The sequence below is a fragment of the Chionomys nivalis genome, chromosome 2 (assembly GCF_950005125.1).
Source record: "Chionomys nivalis chromosome 2, mChiNiv1.1, whole genome shotgun sequence".
Classification (NCBI taxonomy): Eukaryota; Metazoa; Chordata; class Mammalia; order Rodentia; family Cricetidae; genus Chionomys; species Chionomys nivalis.
In genome coordinates this window covers 29,806,616-29,826,636 of record NC_080087.1, presented here as the reverse complement: position 1 = coordinate 29,826,636, position 20,021 = coordinate 29,806,616, and the positions used below count along the sequence as shown (strand labels likewise).

General features: G+C 45.5%; 2 protein-coding genes across 5 annotated transcripts in view; one reads left to right on the top strand and one right to left on the bottom strand.

The window, feature by feature from the left end:
- The first annotated feature begins 1,223 nt into the window (after positions 1–1,223).
- Hebp2 (heme binding protein 2) lies at positions 1,224–7,344 on the top strand. The gene is made up of 4 exons (XM_057762739.1): positions 1,224–1,500; positions 1,967–2,102; positions 2,851–3,031; positions 6,733–7,344. Exons 1-4 carry the CDS (start codon positions 1,399–1,401, stop codon positions 6,929–6,931), a joined length of 618 nt encoding a protein of 205 aa, XP_057618722.1. The 5' UTR covers positions 1,224–1,398; the 3' UTR covers positions 6,932–7,344.
- Positions 7,345–18,011: 10,667 nt separating this feature from the next.
- Positions 18,012–20,021, bottom strand: part of Nhsl1 (NHS like 1) — a 221,335-nt gene continuing 219,325 nt past the window's right edge. For all 4 annotated transcript variants that reach the window (XM_057762279.1, XM_057762281.1, XM_057762280.1 and 1 more), the window contains one exon: positions 18,012–19,957. In XM_057762279.1, coding sequence (XP_057618262.1) covers positions 19,231–19,957 — 727 coding nt within the window. In that variant the 3' untranslated portion in view covers positions 18,012–19,230. The remainder of the gene's footprint in view (positions 19,958–20,021) is intronic.

Sequence of the window (20,021 nt, the reverse complement as noted above, 5' to 3'; positions counted from 1 at the left end):
CCAACTCCTAGCCTGCCTTGCGCTGACCCCTCCTGGGGAGGATCAGGACCACTCCCATAGGTTATTTAGGCTCCCACCTGAAAAAGGAACACTTGGTTTGGTTTGCCTGGGCTCTTCTCCCCATTATGCTGTCCCAGTCCAACCGGGAGTGCAGGATTTATTAAACGTGGACATTTTTAATTTGGTCTAATTGGAGTTATTTTGCGTCGGCGGAGAGGCTCTTCTTAAGAATTTTCCTAACACCATCGTGTCTGGTTCATTGACTAGTAGGGGTAAATTAATACACATACATGTACTACATGAAGAAGGAGGACCTCTGGGTCCCTACCCCCAAGAGCTGCATCTGTTACTGGCTGCTGGGACATGGAAATTCGTTTCTCTTAGGAGTGTGGGCATGAGTAGGTTCCCAGTGCCTCAGAAGGCGACATCTGCCCCAGTGCATGCAAATAGCACTAGTTGAATTCCGTGGGCTAAATAAATGATAAAAACCATTTGAAGTTGGAAGGGAGGTGTGATGGGAGGAATCTATGAGGGAGTTGATGGGTAGAGAGAAAGGAATGGGTATGATTGACATATATTGTATACAGGTATTAAAGTTTCAAAAAAAGAGCGATTAATTGTATATGAATTTATTTCAACAAATCTTTTGGGAAAACTAAGAACCCTAAAAGTATCTAAGAAGCACTGTTGTGTGATCTGGCCCGCCCCCAAGTGCTGATGAGGCTTCAGGTCATTTCTGGAAAGGGTCAAGGAAGCAGATAGCCCAAGACTCCTCCCAACGACCCTGGGTTTCCACTGACTTCGTACAATAAGCAGCCCTGAAAACTGGGGACCCTGGCTGCCTTACAGGTGTAAATGGGGCTGCTGATCCGGGTTTGGACTTCAAGTCTGAAGAGTCACTAATGCCAGTTCCTGGTATTCTCTGAGCTCTGGCTGCTGGGAAGTGGCCCCGGAGGGGCAGGTGGTACCCTACTGTGGCCAGGAGGAGACTGGTTTTGCAGAGGAGCTGACAGCGTCAGTCTGCCGCCTTTGGAGAGGCGCCCAGACTGGTTCCACAGAAACCTAATAGCAGTTGCTCAGGTCTCCGCCCACTGCTACCCTCCGCTGGGCTAAGCAAAAGGAAGACCTGGGCTGGGCAGTAGAGCCCGGTGATGACAGGCCAGCTGGCGGATGCTGACCCTTCTTCCGTTCCGGTGGAGGGGTGTGGCCAGGGCTGGCGCACGGGTGGAGTGAGGATTTGACTCCCTCCGGGACACCACGCCCCCTCGCGGCTCTGCAGATCCGCCGTAAGGGGTGCAAGGCGGTGGTATACCAGAGGGGCGGGGACTCGGGACAAGGTGACTAGTGCACACAAACTGGGAGACCCAGGCGAGAGCCCCTGGCGAGCTGTCCCTAGCCATGGCAGAGGAGCCAGAGCCAGACCTCGGGGCGGCCGAGGACGCAGTGGAGCCTGCAGTGGAGATGCCAGGCTGGAAGTCTCCAGAGGACACAGACCCACAGGTAGGTGTTTTCCAGGGCCCGCAAGGGTTGCTTCTGGGCTACTTTATCGTGAGTTTGAAGAGTCCCATAGAGTTAAGTAAAAAGTGCTATTTTAGAGCCTGCATAAACCAGGCAGGAGATGTTTTGTTTACACCCCCCCCCCCCAGGTGAGATTCAGGCCTCCACTTCCTGTCTGAGGTGGGGGAAGTGGAGAGGAACTGGTTATTATGCAGACCCAGTACTTCTATATAAGAGACGCTTGTTTCATTTAACATGGCCTCAGGGCAGTATCAGCTCCCCCATCCCATCGGAGATCTCCAGAGAGGCCCTTCTTAAAGACTGGAATCTCAGGCTAGACCTAGAGGCCCCAGCAGTTTCTTGGCCAGCAGTCTTCTGGTAGAATAGGGATTAAGGCTGCCTGTATTGCTACCTCTCACCTCCCGATGCCCAGGAGTTGCTACGGAAAGTTTTTTCCATTCCATTTTAGCCCGGAAGTTATGAGATCCGACACTACGGACCAGCCAAGTGGGTCAGCACTTGTGTGGAGTCTATGGACTGGGATTCAGCCATCCAGACTGGCTTCACAAAACTGAATGGCTACATTCAAGGCAAAAATGAGAAAGGTAAAATTACCCGCTGAAATCCTCAGGCTATTGAGTTTAAACGTAGCGAAGAAATCCTCGTTTGTAATAGATGAATAACCAGACCATTGGAAACCTCATGTTACTGTATGCGATTGGCCTCAGGAAGCTTAGTGTAGCTGGAGGAAGGTGCTGCTGGGGTCTACCTTTTAATTCTATTCGTCCTCAATTTTTGTTGGATGAAATGGGGGGGGGGATTCTGTGGATTCTGTGACTAGGGAGAAATTCTTACCTATGTGGCAAGTGTCACTAATAATTTGTGAATGCTAACTAGTGGTACCGGGGGACAGGGAGATGTACAGGAGCATGAACAGCAAGTCAGAACTCACTGTCTTCTCTTTCTCCCTCCCTCCCTCTCCCCTGCCCCCCCCATATGTGTATTTGTGTATGTATGTATATAACTTTGCAGGTCTCTTAGCCTATAGGACCTCATTTTCTGAGTGGTAAAGAGAAAAATGATTGTCTCATGTTTCCTGTAATTTCTCCTTTATGTTTGAAAATAGAATTCATTAACCCCAGAACACAACACTACAGAAAACGTTAATGTAGATTATAAATAATTATCATTCCACCACCACCCTTTGTTTAAAAAAAAAAAAAAGACATTATCTCAAGGGGGCATATTTATATTGGTCCTATAAAGTAAGTAAAAAAAATTCACATAAAGATAGCTTTTAAAAATTCAAATTAGCCATCAACACACTGAAGGTGATTTCCCTTTCCGCTGCAGAGATGAAGATGAAGCTGACCGCTCCAGTGACGAGCTACGTGGAGCCCGGCTCAAGTCCTTTCAGCGAATCTACCGTTACCATTTCCCTGTGCGTCCCCTCCGAGCAGCAATCCGATCCCCCCAGGCCTTCCGAGTCAGACGTCTTCATTGAAGACAGAGCTGGGATGACCGTGTTTGTGCGGTAAGTGGTGGATAACTCAGGGCCCGCCGACCACCACCAGCCTGATTCGCCCGTGTGTACTCGCCATTTGCCCCCTGAGCAATTTCAGCAGGCTTTTCGCCCTTCTGTAAGCACAGCCTAGTGCATTCATGGTGCTTTCCTACTGACTCGGTTTTAAAATGTCACTAAGGTCTACTGCAAGATACAGTCTATTTATTGAGAAGTCTATTGTATACCTTCCATATAAAACATAGCACAATCATAGGGCCACCTTTCCCATAATCTAGGTAGACCTGAACAATAATACCTTCAAAAAAAACCAGTATATGATGTTGTCTTAGTCTTTTTGAGCTGCCACAACAAATATTATAGACTTATAGCAAATACTATAACTTATAACAAACATACATTTGTGTTTTGTAGTTCTTTCTAAAAGCTGGGTTCAAGTTCAAGGAACTGAGAGTTTTAGTGACTGGCTAGGGACTGTTCTCTGGTTCATATGAGCACCTTGGAACCCCTTTGTAAGGGTAATGTTCCTTTTCATGAGGGTTCAACCCCCATCACTTAATCACCCTCCACAAGCTCTTAAAACCATCATGTTTGTGATTAAGGAGTTCAGTATGAATTTTTGAGAGATCCAGACATTCAGTCCACAGCATTCTGTCCCGAGCACATGAACTTTGTGTCTTTCTCATACAAAATGCATTCAGTTCCATTCCATTAACCCAGGATGGAGTCAGACTTTCCTTTGGGCCACCAGCTCACAAATAACATGGAGACTTATTATTAATTATGAAAGCTTGGCCTTAGCCTAGGCTTTTCCCTCAGCTAGCTCTTACAACTTCAGTTAACTTGTCTCTATTAATCTGCCTTCTGCCATGTGGCTCTCCTTGTTACCGTATGTCCAACTTCTTCAGTATCTGGTTCGCATCTCTCCTAAACTCCTGCCTATTCTCTCCTGCTTAGCTATTGGCGGTTTAGCTCTTTCTTAAGCCAGTCACAGTGACACATCTTCACACAGAGTAAACAAATATCCTGCAACACGAGAATCTTAGCTCATTTCAGCACTGACTCAGAAGACTCATTTAAATATCATCCAAATGAAATCTGGCTGAGACACAAGGCATGATTCATCCCGAAGCAAATTCTCACCAGCTGTGGGCCCCTAAAGTCAAACAAGCTATGGGCTCCAAGGCACAACAACACTGTGGCATGCATGGGAGAGACATCCGCATCCCATATGGGGAATTAGTAATGGGCCTCAAGACCCAAATCTCAGGACTTTAGATTAATCTCTTTTTCTCAAGGCTTTGCCCCTCAGGTTCATTGGACTGGAGGCTAGACCTCCAAAGCTTTGCTGGACAGGGATTAGGCCCTTGATGCCCCACACAGTTGTATCCCATGAGTTTGGGTGCTCCCAAGCCCACAAAGTTGTCATGGTGTAGAGCAGTGATTCTCAACCTGTGAGTCACAACCCCTTGTGCTGGGGGCGGAGAGGTCACATATCAGAAATCCTTCATATCAGATATTCACAATTCATAACAGCAGCAAAATTATAGTTATGAAGTAGCAGCAAAATAATTTTATGGTAAGGGTCACTTCAACATGAGAAACTGTATTAAAGGTTCACAGCATTAAGAAGGTTGAGGACCACTGTTTTAGAGTCGCCTCCCTGTAGCTTCTATCAGGCTACAATCACATACCCGTCATTCTTGTAAGATGATGTGCTGTGCCCCCTCCCACAGTTCCATGAGGTATAGCTATAGTGGGGATTGTCTGTGGTGGCCCAGCCCTTGCTATTGCCATCTGCCAGTGTGCCTCTCGGTATGGGGAGACGTTGTTAACTAGAATAGACATGGTCTTTGCTCTTCTTTGAAGGATTATGTTTTAGCTGAGGCTGCCAGACCGGTTCTCTTGGTTTGGTTGGTTGGTTTTTGTTTTTGTATTGGCACATTTCTAAGAACACGTATACCAATGAAGCATATTAAAAATACCCTTTGTTTCTCATTTTTCACCTTCTAAGTAAAACCCACTGTCCTTATATGTCCTGTACTTCAGCATGTCAGTGTGCTGCGGTGACTTCATCTGGGGGGGATACTTTTGTTTATGTGTTTGACTACACTTTTATCCTCTTTCCCTTCCTGTCCTTGTAGCATTTCCATCTCATCCTGTCTCTCGGCCTACCTTCTTACTCAGATCTCATCAGGTTCCTCTCTGCTCAGCATCGTGTAGCATAGTCCCGGAAGGTCATAGGTTATTATACAAAGGCCTTGCTTCTGGCTTCAGCTCTCCTTTTGGACCTCATTTTATGCTTTCCTGTGACGGTGCTTTTCGTTTGTCCTTCCTTTGTTCAGGAAAACCATCCTTCATTCTAAGACCAACTCAGAAGACACCTATTAGCCTGGACTGGTCCCAATCTCAAGTATTCCTAGAGCCCTTTGGTCCTATCTCTGTTAAAATACTTTCTCAGGATAGTCAGATAATGCTGTGAAAATGTTGATCTCTTTCATTTGACTACAAATGCGTAAACATCCAAATTATATTGTATTCATCTGTAATCCATTGTGTTCTCTGTGCTCCAGAAGAGGAAAAGGGGAAAGCATTTGACTGAGTGTCTGAATTGGGTCTGTTGACACACTCTTGTAGTCCCAGGTACTTGGCAGGCAGAGGCAGGAGTTAACTTAAACCTGGGAGTTCTGACACAGCTTGAGCAACTAAGACTCCATCTCAAAGTATGAAGCAATAACAACAGAAGAAACAAACACAGTGAAGCCCAGCTTGATGGCACACTTCATAATACTAGCATTGGGGTGGCTGAGTTATAAAGATCATGAACTTTAAGTTAGTCCTGGTGACATAGTGTAATCAGATTTTTCTTTGGGCCACCAACTCACAAATGACATGGAGATATATTAATTATGAAAGCTTGGCCTTAGCTTAGGCTTGTCCCACTAACACTTAGAACTTAAATTTACCTGTTTTTATTAATCTATGTTTTACCATGTGGTTTTTCACCTTACATCTTGTACCTCCCGTTTTCTGTCCATGTCTCCTGGTGTCTCCCCTGCGTCTCTGTCATCTCTTCCCCTTCCTTTCTCTCCCCACAGAAGTCCCACCTGTTTCTCCTGCCTAGCGATTGGATGTTCAGCTCTTTATTACACCAATCACAGCAAATACATCTTCACCCAGTATACACATATCCCACAACAACATAATGCCTCTAAGGGTTGCCTGAGCTATATAGCAAAACTCCCTGATGTATAGTGATTTTTAGGGCAGCCTACGTTGTACGTAAGAGGGAAAGAAGGAAGGGAGAGAGAGGGTTGGGAGGGAGATGAGGGACTTGGAGTGTGGAAGAGGAGTGATTGTCTGGGAGAGCTTCTGTGTGGTTCTCTAAATTGAAGCTTCAGTTTGTTTCTGGGAAGTTCCTAGTAATGCACTTGGGCCCTCTCCAACACACTCTCCATGTACATTTTAATAAGGTCCTGGGGAACTTTGGTGTATGTTACTCCACACAAGAAGATGCAAGTTCCAAATAAGTCAACAGATGGGACTTCCTGGGTCTCTCCTAGGTGAACCTCATGAGCCTCGCGACACAGGTCAGTGGCTGCCTGGAAGCCACTTGCTGCAGCTTTCAGAGCACCAGACCCTGCTGTTCATCTTGGATTAGCATTGGTATCCATAGTAAAACCACTCATGCCCAATCACTTTCTCCCCTGTAGGTCCTTTGACGGATTCTCCAGTGGCCAAAAGAATCAAGAACAACTTTTGACATTAGCAAACATTTTGAGGGAAGAAGGAAAGGTTTTCAATGAAAAGGTCTTTTATACTGCTAGCTACAGCAGTCCTTTCCAGTTGCTTGATAGAAATAACGAGGTGTGGCTGATTCAGAAAAACGAGCCCTCCCAGGAAAATGAGTAAGAAAATGAAGATCACTGCCACGGGCAGAACTTCTGTCGAATGCAGACATCAGCAGCATCGTAAGTGAAGTATCTAGTGTCTTCATAATGTAAATACTTGCTCTACAGGATATCTGATATGTGACCCCCCCCCCACACACAAAGGGGTCGCAGCTCACAGATTGAGAACCGCTATTCTAGGGTGTCTTACCCTAGACACCATCCCGAATCATGCTTATTTCCAGTGTGCCTTTTGAGAAGCTTTAAGTACAGGGTATATAAAGACAAATTTGTAAATGGGTCATAGGTTAGATGGCCTCTCTCTATGAGGATCCAGGGCAATGCCATGCCATTTCCTTCTTATTCACGCGATCACCATCAAGTTGCCTTCTTCTGCTTGTATTTATGACATTTGAATGCTCTAACTTCCATGTAATAGCAAAAAAAAAAAAAAAAAACATTAAAAATTTGTCCTGTGTAGAAATAAAATTATGTTGGATACAAAAATATCTCTTTCTGCTGCCACTATTATGTTCTTCTGTTGAGTCTTTGTCCCCGTCCAGCTACTGGTCCCTGCGTAAAGAAGGCTCTTAAAGTGCTGACAAAATTTGGGGACAGAAAATAAATTGATGAAGTGGTGGGACTCCCTCTGCTACCTGACATGTTTGCTTTCTGAAGAAATACACACAAATACCTAATTTTAGTATTCACTTAAATTTTTTCAAATATTTCATGTAGTCTTTCTAGAGGTTTTAAAGAAATTCTTCCTCTTTCCAATGTGGGTTGGAAATCAAGGAGGTTGGAAAGTCTTGCTTCCTTGTGCTGTCAGGTCTCGTGTTGGGAAGATCAAATCACCTTCCAGTTCCTGGCCACTGTCTCACTCCAATGTAGGCTCCTGGGATGCTGGCTTTCAGAGCAGGGGTAAAGTAGGTTAGGTCTTGGGGACGTCCTGGTAATTAAAATGGCTCACAAGTGGCGCGGCTTTTGCTTCTCATTGACTGTGTAAGCAGAGATGTACAGTCGCTTCCTGAGAAATAGTCATAGAGGAAGTTGAGGCGCCAGTAGATTGGATGCGGCTAAACAATGTATGAGATCTAACTTGACTGTCAGAAGGTATCTTTAGAAAATTAAACACTCCAGTAGAACAGTGTTCCCAACCCTCCTAATGCTGCCATGTTGTGGTGACCACCCCCAACCATAAAATTATTTTCATTGCTACTTCATAACTGTAATTTTTCTACATTTAGGAATCATAATATAAATATTTTTGAAGATAGAGTTTTACCAAAGTTGTCCTGACCCATACGTAGGTTGAGAAGCGCTGCTCTAGACCACAATCTGCCCCCATAGTCGCTGGTTTTTATGTAGTTTATTCTGAATGCTTCGTCTGAATCCTCACAGTCAAACTGCAGAATAATCTACATGTGAGTATCAGTATTTTATAGAAGGGGAAACTAAGCCAGGCGGTGGTGGCGCACGCCTTTATTCCCAGCACGTGGGAGGCAGAGACAGGCGGATCTCTCTGCGTTCGAGGCCAGCCTGGTCGACAAGAGCTAGTTCCAAAACCAAAAAGCTACAGAGAAACCCTGTCTCGAAAAATCAAAAATAATAATAAATAATAATAATAAGGGGGAACTGAGGCACAGCACTCTTAACTAAGTTCCCCCAGACAAAACTGTAGGGACACAGGTTGACCTGGTTTTTTCTTTCATTCCCCCACCAGGTCAACATTTTCTGCACAGAGACCTTTGAGATAGTCATTTTTTTATACAAAACAAGCTACATTTCTGTTTTTTAAATGACTGCAGATATGAAAATCTTTCTCAGCATTATTTCCTTGAGTTGCATGTTGAAGTTATTGATTCCTTACATATCTATGCTTGCCAAAAAGAAATGACTTTTATAGCATGGATATATATGCTCACTAACTGGGGGACGCCTTTAGTCTCTCCTATTGACAAAAGTCCACAGTACTAACTTCTGCTGTTAGGAGGCAAATATTTCCAGTATTTAACCTGCAGTCCTTTATGAAACATGCATAATTTCCATTTTAAATGAGAGGAATCCATTTCTGATAGCTAAAGTAAAATGATGTTTTAAAAAACCCTGCTTAGCTGGGCGGTGGTGGCGCACGCCTTTAATCCCAGCACTCGGGAGGCAGAGGCAGGCGGATCTCTGTGAGTTCGAGGCCAGCCTGGTCTAGAAGAGCTAGTTCCAGGACAGGAACCAAAAAAAAAGCCACAGAGAAACCCTGTCTCGAAAATCCAAAAAGAAAAAAAAAAAAAACCCTGCTTTTTGCTCCCATTCAAGTTCAATGTATTTCATTTTCCTCTTTTCATCTTTTAAAAGCTAAAGCCATTTCAACCAGCAAATTGGTTAATTTCATGGCCGACCCTGATTGAGGAGCTTCCTTTGTGCTAACATTTCTTCTTTGTGTCTTCCCTTCTCTATGGGGATTTTTTTTTTTAGGTTATACCCTTCTTCTTTGCTGTTGGTCTAGTTTTGCTCCATGGACAAGATCCTGTCTTCTCTGCAAACTCATGCCTCCAATAGCTGCATCCAGAATGGACTCCCAAGTTTGGAAATCTGATTCCCCAACAAGAAATCCCACTTTTTCCTTGACTCTCATGTACAGCAGTTCCCGGCTTGCTTGCTCTTAGTACCTCCACCACCTTGCCTCTTTATCTAATTGCCCTGGAAAGAGTGACCAAAGGTTTCCTTGGAGCTTTGAACCATAAGGCCACATCTCAGGAATTAAGGTGGCCAGTCCCATGTACCCTTTGCTTTCCACACAGTCACCTGCCACACCATATAGAAATATGGGCCTACACAGAAGGACCTCCATACAATGTTCACATTAAAATGAAGACAGGTAAATGAAAAAAAAAAAAAAAAAAAAAGCTGGACGTGGTGGTGGTGCCCTTGGAAGCTCAGTGCTAGAGAACTAGAGATGGGCAGATCCTTAGTGCTCTCTGGCCAGCTGCTAGGCTATTTGGTGAATTCTAAGCAGTGAGGAACCTGATCTCAAAAAAAAAAAAAGAAAAGAAAAGAAAAAACAACAACAACAAAAACAAAACAAAGAAAACTTAGAAAAAACCAGAGTACCAGAGTGAACATTCCCTGATGAAAAGACAGTCAAGGCTGTTCTCTGGCCTCCAAATGTATGCCATAGTCATACACACTCCCATACACATATGTGCATGTTCACATATAACTAAACACACACACAGAGACAGACAGACAGACAGAGATGAAATGAGCCTGTGAGACATGGAAGACTGTGGCTGTCTTACAGCATGGCCAGGGAAGGTCTTCCTGAAGGAGAGCCCCGGGACACGAGAATAACAGCCAGGGACCAGAGCGTGCACCCTGGGTAGATGCGACAGTGGCAAAGGAAGGGCCTGTGTTTGGTGCCCACACTAAAATGCTGTACATGCTGCTTGCTGAATGGACCAGCTTCTGGGGCACCAGCTCTTCAGATAAAGAAGATTGCTGACCTCACATAAGGTTTTAGGAAACCTAGAGTCCAGGGATTAAAGGGCTTTCTAAAGCATTTATGGATTGAGTTGTGTAGCTGAAGAGGTGCAGTTACCAGGGCTGGGACGCTGCTGAGCGGCCTGTTTTCAAGGTGGTGTACTGATGTGAGGCTGGCATTGATCCTACTTGTGGCTTGTGACTGTGACCCGAGAATAGCCACTTCTTTTCTGAAGTGTCGAGTTGTGGCGGAGATCCACCTTCAGATGGGCCGAGGGAGGCACCCAAAGCAGGGACATAAGGCAGAAATCATGGAGGAACACTTGCTGCCACTCCTAGTTGCCTCAGCTACCATTCTTGTACAGCCCAGGCTCACCTGCCCAGAGTTGGCACTGCTCGTGGTAGGCTGGGCCTTCCTATATCAGCTCAACTAGAAACCAAGAAACTGTCCTCAGAGGTATGTTCACAGATCAATTCGATGAAGGCAACTTTCCAATTAAGGTTCTCTCTTCCCAGGTGTGTCAAGTTGGCAACCAAGATTAGCCACGTCCACTATATACCAGTTCCTAGGCCCTTCCCCCAGCACCTCAAGAAACAAATAAATAAACAAAAATCCCAAGGACCTGAGGTCAATTCTGAGAACCACTTACAATTTCCAGGTGTGGAGCTTTACTCTTGCACGCCTGCTGATGAGGAGGTGGATTCGGGGAGAAGAGATCGCTGCGTCATGGCCAGCCAGCTTAGTCTACTTCATGGGTTTCAGGCCAATGGGAGCCACTGTCTCACAAGTTAAGGTGACAATACTTGAAGATCAACACGGGCTTCTGGCTTTCACATGCATGTCCACACACGAACTTGCAGATGTAGCACAGGCACTGATGTATACCCAAAATCAATTATTACAAGTCCTTCCCTCATGGAGCCAAGCAGAAAAATCTAAAGGTCAAGTGTGGACTCTGGTGGTAAAACTAGCTGACTACCAACCAGCCAATGTCCAACCAGGCCAGGTCTGTGAAGCCCATACAGAATCAAACACGGGAGGCTAAAACACAGTGAGGACAGACCGATAGAGAATCACCACCACCCCCTATTTTTTTTTTTTTTTAAAGACCACGTTTCTAACCCAAGCTGGTCTTGAATTCCTTGCTTTCATCCCTTTTCGGTTGCTATGATGAGGCGCCATGGCCAAAAGCAGCCCACAGGAGAAAGGGTTCATTTGGGCTTACATTTCCAGAAAGATAAGAATCCAAACATGGCAGCAAGAGGCAGGCATTGGGGCAGGAGCAGGAAGCTGAGCGTTCACATCTTCCAAAAGGCAGGAAGCAGAGCGAGCTGGAAGTGGCAAGTGGTCAAAGCCTACCTCCAGTGATAGACTTCATCCCGCAAGGCTCCTGAGCCTCCCCAAGGAGTACCACTAACTAGGGACCAAGTGGTCAGAGCTTTGAGACTAGGGGGCGTTCTTATTTAAACCACTATGCTGAATAGGACCTTGACTTTCTGCTCCTCTTACCTCTGCCAGCTGGGTACTGAGATTTCAGGCCAGCGTCGCTGTTGTACAAAGGTATCCTCTAAGCCAAACTGCTGCCATCTTCAGGAGTCTTAACAACTGGGCTTGTTGGACTGGTAATGTTCCTTCTCAGAAGGAAGGAAGAGGATGGGTCATTACCCTCACCTGACTAGCCACGCCTCCCACCCAGTTGTCTCCAATTCTTTTCTAATTGCTTGTAACCTGAGTCTCTGGGAGGGGCTAGAACATGTAGGTGGGGAAAGATGAGGGGAAGGGCTTCCATGGGAAAGTGAAGTGATCATCCCAGCTGGGTGCAGACTTTCCAGGGTGGATACTTTAAGGTCTCCCATACTCCTGCCTGCAAGTAAGGCTAAAAAGAACTATTGACTCTCTACTGGGTAGGTAAACTTTGAAAAAACCAAAGTTGGGGCCTCAGGAGAAGGAGTAGACATTGTCACTTCCCAGGGGACGACAGCAACAACTAATCCACCTAGTGTATGAGGTACTAGGGCTCAAATCTAAGCCTTGATGCACAGTAAGCAAGGATGCTAGCAGCTGACCTGCATCCTAGCCCCAGCCACACAATTTTGCCTCCCTAGAAGATTGTGAACATCTTAAGCCTTCAGTCATTAAGGTACAGAGCTACCCAAGCCTCCATCCTCTGCCCGTGTCCAAGGAAAGTCAGTGTGAAGCTCTTTCCCACATAGAGCAATAAGCACTCCTCAAGAACTGGCCCCGCCCCTTCTCTTGCCTTCTAGGTTTGTAACCAGACTTTAATTCCACCATAACCTGCTGAGGCTGTGCGGGCTCGGATTAAGGACTAAAGGGCTATGTGCCGAAGATGCTGCAAATCTGGGCCACCATGTCCTGGAAGTGGTCCCTCCTGGGACTGCATTCTAAGTCAGCAGTTTTCAGCCTGGGTGTCATGACCCCCTTGGGGGTCAGATGATCCTTTCACAGAGATCACTTCAGACCACTGGAGAACACAGATATTTACATTATAATTTATAACAGTAGCAAAATTACAGTAAATGTAGTAGTGACAAAATAATTTTATGGTTGGGGTCCCCACACCATGAGGAACTGTATTAAAGGGTCGCAGCCTTGGGAACGTTGAGAACCACTCTTCTAATGATATTTGATCAAAGACGTCAGGTTTGTGACACTAAATAAGGTGGGAGGACTTCTTGGGGTCTCTTTCAGGAAACAGGATTTAGCACAATGAGAAAACCCAGAAGGCAGTTCAAACTCACAGCCTAGGGTGGCTCCTAAAAGCTTAGAAGTGACAGAAATATTGAAAGACCAAGATGTAGTGGCCACACTGCAGAGGACGAACCAGGGAAGGAGGCAGGCTAGAAAGGGGACACTGAGCTAGATGCCCCATCAGAGGATTCTGTTTGAGGGCAGGACTTCAATATTCACCAGGGCTGTGGTGAAGACACTGGAAGGAAAGACTGAGGTAGATCTCAGCTGGCTTACTGGAACAATGTGGATGATGAGACCACAATGGGTCAGGTATGATGGTGACTGAAGCTGCTAAGCGTGGTGACCATGTAATGGTGGTCAAGGGGGCGTGATCTGTATGTAAAGTCTTGTGGAGATTCTTAGTAGAGCGGACAAAATAGGAACGTAGTCACAGACATAGTTATCTTCCATGCCTCAGTGGGGTTAGGAATGGATGAGAGATGGGGCAAGCAAGATCATACCCATTCATCAGGCAGTTTCCAAAGTGAAGTCAATTCTCTGGTCACAAGCTCAAGATTGAAGGGGTGTTGGATCCCAGGGGAAAGGTCATTGCAATATTTCAGCAAGTCTGTTTGTAAAAAGAACCCACAAAGGACAAGGAGGCATCCTGGGCCCCTGCATGAATGAGCGAGCATTCAAAACCCAGAAATCTCAAGCAGTTGTTGCAGTTCTTCATCCTTGTGAAACTGGGAGAAGCATATGGAAATTAGAACAGAAGAGGTTTAGCCTACAACAGCCTACAGCTGCTCCTTCCCTAGTCTTTTTTCCTTTTTTTTTTTTTTTCTATTTTCATGTGCACATACAATGTCCATGTGAAGCCCCACGGTTAATGTTGGGAACCATCCTGAACCACTCTTCTACCTTATTCATTGAAGCACAGCCTCTCAGGCAAGCCTAGAATGTATGATATAGCTAATCTTGCTCGCCAGCTTCCCCTGCGGAGTTAGCCTCTGCCTTCAAAAGCTAGAATTCCAGGTGGTTGGTTCCACCAAGCATGTATATGGTCTCTGGGGACCCGACCTATAGTCCTTATGCTTCCTAAGCATTTTAACCACTGAGTCAGCTCCTTAGTCTTTGTTACAATTGACTTGACTCTGACCTGCTTGGCAGGTAAAGTAGCCACAGTGTTTTTCCTCTTGGAGAAAGTGTAGTCCTCTAAACCTCCTTTACCCCAACCAGGGTAGTAAACAAAACAAACAAACAAACAAAAAACCCACAAAATAACAACAACAACAACAACAACAACAAAAAACAAAAACAGTGTGGTCTTGAGTAGTGCCTTTTAGGTGTCTTGTGGAGCAACATCTGCTTCTGGCTATGATGGGAAAAACAGGAACTCAATTTATCCTTATATCTTAAAGCAAAATTCCAGACAAAATATGTAAAATAATTGTGTCTAGACATTGGCACTCACTGGGTATAGGATATGATCTTTCAGAGAAGGAGGAAATGACATCTCCATGGGGACTGCCCTAATGTCTTCTAGGCATTTTCTAGGCAGCAAAGAAAGGATGGGGAGGCAGAAACCAGCCAAGACAGTGAGGTGAAAGACAGAAATCATGGGAGACCAATGTTGGTGGAGTTTGTTTGGCATAGTAAGCACAATTGAAGGGGGTGGATGGGCAGGATTGAGGTGGGGGAGGAACGCAAAAACAAGCAAAAGCAACCCAGGGGGTAGAGCAAGATCAATAGAGAACATTCTTCTGTGGATCTTCTTGGGTAGTTAGTTGCACTTGACTATGTGAAAGAACAAAAAGAAGTTACCTAAACTTAGAAGTTACCCAGACTGAAGAACCAGAAAGTAGCTCAGTAAGTAATTTACAGATCTTGGAACTGGAAGGAGTTTGTGTCTCCACTAAGTCAGAGTAGGAATAAGGTATGCTTAAGACATCAGGTAGAGTCCCCAAGTGAATGCTGTCATAGTAGAGAGGTTGAGTTGCCCTTGGTTGAAAGGCTTCTTTGGCGGTGACAGATGTAAAGGAATTAGCCACCTGGGCCATATGGTTTGGTAGATCCTGTGGTACCAGAGGTATCTTTGGTAAAGAAAACAACAAATGCGGCTGGAGAGATGGCTCTTCCATTAAGTTCAATCTCCAGCAACCACACGGTGGTTCACAACCATCTATAGTGGGATCTGATGCCCTCTTCTGGCATCAAGTTGCACATGCAGAGAGATCACTCATACATAAATTTTAAAAACTGAAAGGAAAGAAAAGAACGCACAACTGACTGCGTGTAGTACATACTGAGGGTGAGATCAGAAGGGAGGGAGGTGGATCTGCTGGTCACAGGCTTGCTACACAAGCATGAGAACCTGGATTCAGAGCCCTGGCACCCACGTAAGAAGCTGGGTTTGGCAGTGTGCACCTGTAATCCCAGGACTGGGGACAGAGAAACAAGATCTCTGGTGATCGCTGACCAGACAGTCTCACCCAATCAAGCCCCAGATTCAAAGAGAGCCCCTGTCTCAAAAACTAAGATGGAGAGCAACTGAAGACATTCAACATCAAACCTCTGGCCTTCACATCCATGCACATCTGGTCCTAAAAGCAGGTTGTACTAACTATAAGACTGAACCAATAGCTTCTGGAATACCATAGGATGCTGGGGGAGATGGAGACATGGGACTGTAAGTGGTATGGTGCCCCTAACTGGTGTTACTTAGATCCTATAAGAACCATTGCATCATAGAGTTGGCAGAACTAGCAACACCCGTCATAAGATACAAATGATGGAATGTCACCAATATAAACGTTTTATTTCCACGTAGGCTGAGACAAATATTCATGCACAAACAGTGGGATCCATCTAGTATATCCTGCTTCCCTGGATACTAGCTACAGAGTGCAGGGTATCACCTGTGGGTGGAGAAAATGGAGACACTGAAATGACCCCTTTCCTCTTTTGTTGTAATTCCTATAATGAACAGTTATGAAATGTCTAATATGAGACTCACTCATGAAAAGCAAGCCCACCCCATCCTCTTCTCAGACTTTTTTTTTGATCTGTAGTTAGTTGACTTCATGGATACAGGACTCCTGGATATGGAGAACAAGTGTGTGTGTGTGTGTGTGTGTGTGTGTGTGTGTGTGTTCATTCTTGTCCCCATATTTCAATTAAAATTCTTCAGGCATACTCAGAGGATGGCACGCCACTCACTGTTAAGAATGTTCCCAACAGCCGGGCGGTGGTGGCGCACGCCTTTAATCCCAGCACTCGGGAGGCAGAGGCAGGTGGAGTTCGAGGCCAGCCTGGTCTACAAGAGCTAGTTCCGGGATGGGCACCAAAGCTACAGAGAAACCCTGTCTTGAAAAACCAAAAAAAAAAAAAAAAAGAATGTTCCCAACAGAATAAATACTCTAATTCTTAGAAAAATGAAGTGGACACTTAGCCCTGGTGCTTCTCTAGCTCTCGGGCATGAGAAGAGCCATCCACTCCGCTCTCATGAAGCTTGGAGTATGACCTAGGTGCAAAGCCAAGGACATGCCTTGGAGAATGACTTAGCCCATTAGCAGAAGTGGTCCTCACTCCAGGGAAGCAGCAAAGCCGAGGACACACCACGAGTCAAGATTCTTCTGTCCCTGTATGTTACCCACATCTGTGAAACCTCATCCCTCCACAAACCACACCAGCTAGACCACTGGTCTACCCATCACTCAACACTTTAGGATTTTTCACTTCAGGTGGGTTTCCTTATGTCTTTAGAGGCACTGCCCAAAACCTGTGATGATCTGTCTCCTTTCTGCCCCCAACCCCTGCACCGTTTGGCTCTCACTGTTTTTCACTTCATATCCAGTCAAGGACTCAATGATTCTGTAGTGGAATAGCCATACAGAAAGTAGGAATAAAAATATCCAGGGGGATCAGGAATTAGTGGGAGAGAAGTAAGGGAGAGACAGGGTATAAGGAAAAATATGTCCAACTTACAATAGGTACTTCAACGAAAACTTAAAAAATTTTAAATGCACGTACAAACAAAAAAGTTTCAAATATTGACTTTACAAGTGTTTTATTCAAAACAAACTTAAAAACCTAATAAATATCTTTAAAATGGGGATTTTAAAATCATTTTATAATTAATTCTAATGCTCCTCATCTTGCCTTCAAACAAATATTGATATATTAAGTTCAGGATTTCTGATAACCACATACATTCTAATTTTTTTTTAACAACACCATTTTAACTTTTATTGTACACAGTGTTCTGTCTGCATGCATGCCTGCACGCCAGAAGAGGGCACCAGGTCTCATTATAGATGGCTGATAGCCACCATGTGGTTGTTGGGAATTGAACTCAGGACCTGTGGAAAAGCAGCCAGTGCCCTTAACCTCTGAGCCATCTCCCCAGCACCATTCTCATATTTATTTTAGGTATGCAGAACCCAACATATAAGCTTTCTAAGATTCACAAGAAATGATCTGTGTGGCCTGTGTAGTGGAAAATTGACCTAAAGGATTAAAAAAAAAAAATCCCTGTGGTCATGTGTCAAGCTGCCATTTGTGGCTTTGAGAAGAGCTCTGTTTTCTATAGAGGGTGAGAGGCGTTCTCTTCCTTCCCACAAGGATGTATGTCAAACACTACCAAGGGCTCTGTATAGGACACCTTGTGGTGCTTTGGCCTGTGTGGTTTAACTTCCACATATTGTCACAAGCTGTCATTGGCGGCTACAGAAGCTTGGTGTAACCACTGGTTTAATCTGGATACACAGCAACCTGGGACAGAACAAGGGGTACGAGGGCACTATGGTAAACAAACACTCTACACACTTTAATCTCACTTCTCAAGCATGTTGAAATTCTGATGGGAAGAACCCGGAAAGGACTCAGCTCATGAACAAATACAAATAATAATAATAATAAAAACCCACACAAATCAAATGGTGCAAAAAAAATCTTTTTAATCTAAAAACTCATTTCCCAGGGCTAATTAATAGCCAAGCCCTACCAATTTTATCAGTTTCTTTCACTAACAAGAGTCAGCATTTTCTTCAAAGTGAGATAATATATAATAGATTTTGGTAAACCTAAGTTAGGACATGATGCTGCAAGCAGTTCGGGGGGGGGGTAAAAATAGCTGTATTATTTTTCTTTGGTATAACCAAAAGGAGATCCAAAAGTTAGCAAATGTTGACATTTCAAGTGACAAACGGTCACGCGGAAGTTTAAAGTATGGTGTTAAAACTCTCGGTAAAGGAAAAGCTCCGCCCACAGCTCTACAGTGCACGTTTTCTGAGTTAATTCCGAAAATATTTCATTTAATAAGCAGGAAACAATACCAGCAGCATCACTCACTACCCTACCCTCCTCTCAGAGACCCTGCTTTTCTTGGCTCTCTCGCCCCATTCTGCTACCCCGTCACCTCAGTTGGTGGAGGGCTTGGTTGCAACTCGAGGGAATTCATGTAAAAAACAAAACAAAACAAAAAGCATCCACCCATGCTTCTGACATCAGGCTAGAAGTGTGTGTAGTAGGCACAAGACACGGCCTCAACACTTCCACTTGGGTTATTTTTAGAAAAGGAGCAGGAGGAAGGAGCAGCCACAGCGGCAGCGGCAGTAGCAGCAGCAATAGCAAAAGCCCCTCCCCCGGAAAAGTACCTGAACCAATGAGTTGCTTAGCCATTTCCCAGCCTCTCCCTGGCTTCCTTGAGTTCCATGTTTAGAACCAGCCTCACTGCCTCTTAGAAGTAACAGCTTCGAATCTCTCCTTAGTGAACTTACTCATTCCCATACCCATAATGCTTTGAAAGCAGTTACCATCATGGTCCAGAAGTCTCCATGACGTTCTACCTTAGCTCTGACTTTTCCTCTTATTTCTATACACAATGTTAGTGTGTGCACCTGTTAGAATGAAGTGTTCAAAATGCACATATCCACACACCCGGCATTTTTGAGAAAAACAAACAAACGACAAAAATCTTCCCCAGGAAGCACTTTCAGAAGTTGAAGCTTCTACTTGCTTTTTAAGCCACGTGGCGAGTGAGTCCTAAATGACAAGCAAGGCCGAGACCTCCCCAACACCAATGCTGAGTGGGGTCCCCACAAGCCAGGAAAAGGCCACATAGACTTCCGAGAGTGATACACTTCCCTCCAACCTCACTCAAGAGAGGCAGGTTCTGACCCTAACTCTTCGGTACCCCCACAGTGCTCTGAGAGACCTTTGCCCTCTGCCCTTCCTGTTCCATCCACAGAGCTGGACTCCTCCCTACACAGCAGGCTGTCCCGGTCCACCTTCTGCCCCTCCAGTCTGTCCAGAGAGCATCCCCTGGCAGCATCCAGGGTCCTGTGCGGTTTGTTGTCTGCTGGCTCGGCAGGTTCCCCCTCGCCCTCGGAGATGACGGTCATCGGGCTGCTCTGGATGCGGTTCCGCATGCTGTACCTGCTGCTGGCAGCAGAGGGTGGCGTCCGGCTGCGGCTGTAGCGAGCGCCTGAAAAGGACAGACTCCGAGGCATCAGGCCTTCGTTCTTGGCCCACTCCTCCGGGGCCCTCCTGTTTTTGTTGGGGGAGCAGCTAGACGGGCTGTCTGGGACGTCTGACGCAGGCTCCGACCTGGATCTCTGGAATCGGGGGTCGGTGGACTTGAGCATCTCGGCAGCTGACATGCGAGCGCTGGTGTCCGAGCGACTCCCCTTCTTTAGCAGCAGAGCTTTGAAGTTGTCACTGCTGGTGGCGCTCTTTTTCATGCTTCTCTGAATGGAGCCTACTTGCTTCGGAGAGGCCAGGCTAGGGGCGGCACCTGTGGGTGTCACTGGCGGGGAGGGAGAGTGATTTCGGGTGTGATCATCTTCTGAGTCTTTCCGGCCAAGGACTTTCCTTTTGGATCTACAATAAAACAAAATTGAGATTGAAAGTCAATCCTTAGCAACCCTTGCGGCAATCACCTGTC

Excerpts from the sequence above, each read along its gene's own strand:
- Hebp2 (XM_057762739.1), top strand. The coding sequence starts at position 1,399 with ATGGCAGAGGAGCCAGAGCCAGACCTCGGGGCGGCCGAGGACGCAGTG. Across the intron at positions 2,103-2,850 it reads TCAAGGCAAAAATGAGAAAG|AGATGAAGATGAAGCTGACC; the intron begins GTAAAATTACCC and ends TTTCCGCTGCAG. Across the intron at positions 3,032-6,732 it reads GGGATGACCGTGTTTGTGCG|GTCCTTTGACGGATTCTCCA; the intron begins GTAAGTGGTGGA and ends TCTCCCCTGTAG.